The sequence below is a fragment of the Buceros rhinoceros genome, unplaced genomic scaffold (assembly GCF_000710305.1).
Source record: "Buceros rhinoceros silvestris isolate BGI_N320 unplaced genomic scaffold, ASM71030v1 scaffold4045, whole genome shotgun sequence".
In the NCBI taxonomy this organism is placed as follows: domain Eukaryota; kingdom Metazoa; phylum Chordata; class Aves; order Bucerotiformes; family Bucerotidae; genus Buceros; species Buceros rhinoceros.
This window is the reverse complement of record NW_010410985.1, coordinates 4,509-10,623: the sequence shown is the minus strand read 5'-3', so window position 1 is coordinate 10,623 and position 6,115 is coordinate 4,509. Positions and strand designations below refer to the sequence as shown.

The 6,115-nt window shown below is 45.4% G+C and overlaps 1 protein-coding gene across 1 annotated transcript in view; it reads right to left on the bottom strand.

Moving 5' to 3' along the window:
* Window positions 1-612: 612 nt before the first annotated feature.
* The window catches only part of FOXM1 (forkhead box M1), a 7,944-nt gene continuing 2,441 nt past the window's right edge, over window positions 613-6,115 (bottom strand). The window contains exons 5-10 of the mRNA XM_010135791.1: window positions 5,939-6,114; window positions 5,390-5,518; window positions 4,802-4,846; window positions 3,785-3,863; window positions 2,740-2,921; window positions 613-1,668 (exon numbers count right to left, since the gene is read on the bottom strand). Of these exons, the coding sequence (XP_010134093.1) occupies window positions 613-1,668; window positions 2,740-2,921; window positions 3,785-3,863; window positions 4,802-4,846; window positions 5,390-5,518; window positions 5,939-6,114 (1,667 nt within the window). The remainder of the gene's footprint in view (window positions 1,669-2,739; window positions 2,922-3,784; window positions 3,864-4,801; window positions 4,847-5,389; window positions 5,519-5,938; window position 6,115) is intronic.

Here is a 6,115-nt window from a genome sequence, read left to right as displayed (position 1 = left end):
AAAAAAAAAAAAAAAAAAAAAAGAGTATTTTGGGCTGTCATCTAGGATAGAAGCATACAGGAGATGTGGAACATATGGACAACACTAGGTCAAACCCAAATAGTCTCATACCCTACAGAATAAAATTATTATTAAGGGCTAATTTAAGGAATGTACATTATTTACACCCATTAAAACTACACAGAAGATAGTAAGTAATAAGAGAACAAAGCAAAGGGAAGGACAGGGCTATGAGGAGGTTCCCAGGCTTTTTCCTGTTGTACTTAACTGAGGAATACATCTATTTCCTCTGATACTTTGTGTAGCAAATGCCATTCAGGGCCTACCTCGATGTTCTCTTCATAGCCTCGCTCCAGGGACTCTCATCTCTAGCACAAGGTTAGAGAGGTTCTATTTTGTTCCACATAAAGTCTATTGCAGCTTATAAAGGGAGCTCATAGCAGCCAATGGGCCTGTCTCCCAGCTTAGCAGGAGTCAGTAATGCCCTCTGTTCCCATGAATGTGGGAATTAGTCAAAACCAGACAGTCTTCTTAGACTACGTGACCAGATCTCACGAGAGTAGAGTGCTTTCTGCAATATCAGAACAAGCCAAATTCATTCCTCGGGCCAGTTTACTTCAGTTCAGGTATGAGCTGAGACCAGCTAATGTCTGTTCCTAAGTTTTCATCCTCAAGTCCACCAGGAAAGCTGATATCTAGAAGAATTTTGCTCAGACTGTCATTCATGGTGTCCAGGATAAGGCCTTCCATGAGTGATCGGTTTTCAGTGAAGCCAGAGGCTGGCAGTTCAACAGATGATTGCTTAGTATACTCATGAATAAAAGCTGGAGAGCTCACGAGGGTGGCATGTACCACATCACTGGATTCTGTATTGAGCAGTTCCCGAGGGGAGTCAAAGAGGGGATTTTTAAGGGGTGTACTGTTAAAACCCAGCAAGTCCTGGTTCTCCTGGAGGGGTGTGAATGGCAACTGAAGGGTTCTCACTGGACTGAAGTCCAGCTCATGACTTCCCTTGGCTAAGGACGCAGACTTCCAGGGGTCAAGACCCCCAAGTGGGGGGGTAGTAGTTGCTAAGGCTTTGCTGGGAGTGGAAGAAACCGGCAACTTGCTGAACATCTCCTTGACTGGTGTTTTAAAGGGCCCCTCTTCCCCCTGCGAGCAGCTGAGCTGTGATACATTCTCAAGGGGCTGGCCTTCCGGCTGGAAGGAGTGGTCTACCCCTAATCGAAAAGTCTCATAGCCACTGCTTTCCGGCAAAACAAGGACAGGCTCTTCTGAGCAAGGCAGTGCGAGGTGTTGTTTCCTTCTGGATCTGCCCATTTCCCCCCTTTCCCGCCTCCTTATAACTAACGTGTCAGGAACACCCTTAGAGGGTGACTTTAGTGTGGGGAATGGTTTCTTCTCCTTTGTGGATGAGACTGGGAGGAACGAGCCTGGCTCTTCCTTTACCATTACGGTTGAGGCAAATGGGGACAGCCAGTCGTCCAGTTGAGAGCCTTCTTCCTCCTTTACACCGATATTCTCAGGGAAAGAAGCTGATTCCTCACCAGGCTGGGAGCAGCTCTCCTTTAGGGAATGGGTTGGAGAAAATAAACCTTCATCACATTGACTCTCCTCCTTGACAGCAGCCATGGGTAAAGACGATGATACTTCTGTAGCAAGTGACATCTACAAAGAAACACGAGTGATATGCAGTCAGCAAGCAAGGATCTATCCCACCCAAAATCCAAACTGTAGTGGAAGGAAGAAAAGAAAGACTGGCATTTAAGGACAGCAGAATAGGGAAGAGGAGTCTCTCAGAAAGCTGATACGCATCATGCCCTTCAGAGCATTTCTGCTATGAGGAACTTCTAGGAGCATACACAGAAGTGATGAATATTTCTGAAAAAGTGTAACCTCTTTGATTCCTCCTTACACCACTTACACGTGAAATGACAAAATGAATGAGGACAGCTCTCCCAGAAACCAAGGAGGGGAAGAAAAACAAAAAAGAAAAAAAAAATCAGTATCATCACAAGAAAAAGAACACAGGGGAAAGACAAATCATAGCAGGAGATAACATAATCCGATATTCCTTTGTGTGCCTGCTGCTTTATGGTTAGACAGGATGGAAGAAGTTAAAGCTGCACAATGTATAAGCATCCGAGAGTCGTCAGTGAGATGCCAATAGGAAGTCCTGTCTAATAGCTATTTTGCTTGAACCCAGAATAACTGGGCAGAACTCCACAGGATTAGCAAACAGCAAGTACTGAAAACCTTTGGGAAGAGACTACATGCAACTAAATGCACTTTAAGAAGAAGTTCCCTATGTTAGGTGTCTCTTCAGAGCTATCAAAAACCTGAATGTTTTAGGGTCAGAATAATTTCTCCCATACTTATTTCTTCACATCCAACAGTGAGGAAAAACTGTCTTGACTAATCCATAGAGCCCCATCCTCTAGTGAATTACAGTAACATCCTTACAGCAAGTCAACTAGCAGGTAATAGTCCTCCTCGAGACAGAAAGACAGCAAGAGTTGTCACTGGTTGATTCCTTAATGAGCTTAAAGCTTCAGAGCACCTGGTAAAGATGCAAAAATGAACCACACGAAGAACAGGGCCCAAAGAAATCAAGAGCTACAAAAAAGAAAAAAGAAAAAACCCAACCCCGCAAACAAAAAAGCACCAAGAAACCTCACCCCACTCAGAAAGAACCAAACAAAAAAACCCCTCAGAAAACAAGAACCAAAAAAAACCAACCTTTGGAGCAATGCGCACACGCTTACTGCTCTGGAAAGTCTCTGAGCTGTTGAGGGATGCTCCCTGTGCCATGGATAGAGGAACCTTCATGGAAGGCTGCAAGACAAGAGGCTGACTCAAAGGAAACTGGATTGGAACCAGGTAGGAGTTGATGCGAGGAAGCAAAGGCTTCATCTTTCGGCCTGTAAAGGAAAAGAACGGACTCACTAGCCTCTTGCCCTTTCTCTACTACCTCTTGAAACACAGGAATCTAGCAGCAAATCTTTCTAAAGACCCCGAAATCAACATCTGACCAGAGATAGGCTCACCTGCCTTCTCTGCTAATTTTGAGGATACAAAACCCAAGCCAGAAGGCCCGATGAACAAGAAAACAGTCCTTCATAGAGATCCCAGCGCTCAAGTTGGGGTGAGCGCTGCTCTCACTCCCTTTCAGCACCCAATCCCTTCCATATCCATGTCACATCCTCTCTCAGATGCAGCAATATACTGCCTTCAGCTCCAAACCTGACAGTAGGAAGCCCAAAAGCTGGCAAATCTTGTGTCCTGGTTTTGCTGGGACAGAATCCTAGGCCTGCCACGCTCTGCAGGCCATTAGCAGTTTCAAGTCTGGGTCACAGGTATATCCCCAACCATAAACGTCACACTTATAAAGGGGGAAGTTTGCTGAAGAGCAGGTGGGCCTCCTGCCCTTGCTCAGGCTCTCCTGCTCCTGAGGACTGCTTTCCTGTCTATTGAGAATTCCATACATCCGCTAGGCTGGGTATAACTTTGGGCACTTTATATCAACATTTGGTATTAGTTTGGCTGTTTCATTAAAACCATCTTCATTTCAACCCGTGGGTCTCCTGTCCTTTTCCCTCCAGCCCTTTCTTGGCTGGGGAGGGGTCATTGGGTGATAGAGCAACTGCTGTAGTTAAGCACCGGTTACAGGCTAGATGTAGACACCTGGATAACAAGTTCCACCTTCATTCCTAAGGAAATCTGGGAGAGTGCCCCAGATTTATGGGATTGGTTTTCTCTGGTCTAGGCTGATGTAGACACTCACGTGAATTCTGGGGTTCAGTTTTGCTGCTGCTGTTGCTTCCCATGTTCTTCTGAGTATCCGGAATATGCCTCTTTTGCTGCTGCAGTCATTGTGAAATAGTAAAGGGTAAAAAGAGGAAAAGAAAGATATTTAAAGAAAAGAATCCATTTTCATTCTGCCGCCTCATTCAGAACTGCAAATCCAGAAGCCTGTGCTGCACTAATACAGGAAGAGCAGCTGTTAGCACCAAGCACTCATGCCAGCTCTATCTCTATGCCACTTGCTGTTTTGCAGCCATGCCATCTCAAAGCCAGCTGCCAACCAAAAGCTGGGTAGAAAGGAACGGCATGGCAAAGCAGCTCTGCTGCAGAAATGACCTGGTTTCAGTGTCCTCGGTGCCTGAGGAAAGGTGAATAGGATAGCTCTGTTGTATATCTGATCTCTATACAAAACAGATCTGATAGATGTTCAAGTGGAATAGCAGAGGCAACAGAGGAATCAGATGTCTAAGCAGACGGAAGGAAGGCCAGGGCCGTAGCCATGACAGAAAAGTGTTTGACTGCTTGCAAATCTGTCATTTTCAAAACTGCTGAATGCAAGACACAGCAGACAGGTCCATCCTTCCGCGAGTCACAATACAGCTGGGTTCTAAAATGAAAAAATGAGCACAGAGAGATCCTATTCTCCCTGGATCTAAGCCCCAGAACAGATTGGGACTGCTGCCATGGCAATGAGAATTTTACCAGAAATCTCTGTCTGGGCTTATTCTCTGAAGCCTGTTGGTGCCCACTGCAGCCTACTTGAGCAGTAGACTTCAAGCTGCTCAAAGCTGTACAGCTCTACCAGCTGTGGAGAGAGTGTATCATCCAAAGGAATTAACCTTTGGCTGGACTTCTTTCCCAAATAGGGCACGCATGGAGCTGTATGACTAGGTGCAACAGTGACCCAGTCCCCCTCCCCAAGCCTCTTGTCCTCTCCTTCAGTAACTGGCAAGAGGAGAACGGAAGCCCAAGCCCCAAGCCAGAAGGTAAGCCTTACTGATTCAGAGTGCTCAGGCGATGTTGGTGACCCCAAGTCCAGTGGCTGGTGGCAGCAAGGCATTGAGAGGGAGAAAGATAAGATGAAGTTATCAACCAAAAGTGGAACAAATGGGGCATTTTAAACTTGTATAATCTGAGCAATCAGGAGTCAATCTGCCCACCCAATTCATAAAACACAGGAAAGTCTAAACACACCTATAGGAGACTCACAAGCTCTCTTTCTCCCACAAAATGGTACTTTAGAAAATACCTAGCTGGCATAGGGCAATTCCATCCTGTGACTGTCTAATCAAACAGTATAGGAACTCCTGGTTGACTTCACTGGAAAGTTTCTCACTAGGAAGGAAGTTGAACAAACTCACTATTACATTTGGCACACCATGTGAAGAAAAAACACATCCCACAGATGCTCCACTTCATACGCGTGGTCACAGCACCTTTTATTTCAAATACAAAGCTTGTCTGTTTCTATAAAAAGGCTGCTGTGAAAGCAGCTTAACTTTCCTGTTAAAGCAAGGTGTATCTGATTAGTTTAACATTTAGGAACTGGAGAGCCTGTCCCAATTTCTGTGCACGAGGCACTCACCTTAAATACCTGGTCCAGTGTTAGGCATCGGTTTGCATCAGGGTGAATAGTCCAGAACGAGATTTTACCATTAGCAGATGTCTCACGGACAAACATATCATGAAGGGACAGGTTGTGCCGAATAGAATTCTGGGGAGAAAGGAGTGAGAGAGAGGTCAAAAAGCAGTAGTTTTGTTATCAGCACAGCAAGGCCTACCTCAGACACGACAGCCCTGGCAGGGGGACTACATTCTAAAGCGTAGACAACATGGACCTTCCTATTCAACTGCATATCCACCTAACTCTGCCATCAGTCTCTTATTCTATTTACTCTTGAGATACCTATTCTTACTGCAGTGATCAAACATCCCCATCATCTTGCTTAAGTGGAATGAGAAAAGGGGTACAAGAAATAAACACGGAACGTCTGGAGTTAAAGGGTATTTGGAGTGGAGTGTTTAAATTAATTTCCATCTTGCTCTGTAAGCTGGGGAACAACTTTTAATTTTCATCCAGAAGGCTTTTAATACCACCCTGTGGCCCACAGCAACTTGACAGCCTGCTTCTTACCTTCCAACCTGGCTTAGCCACGTGTTTAAAATACGGGAAATGATCCTCAATCCAGGTATAGATGTCCTTCAGAGTCATACGTTTCTTCTCAGTGCTGTTGATGGCAAACTGGATCATCGCCATGTAGGAGTAAGGAGGTCGTTCTGATACTGAATCGGAGGAGGAGGCAGCAGCAGC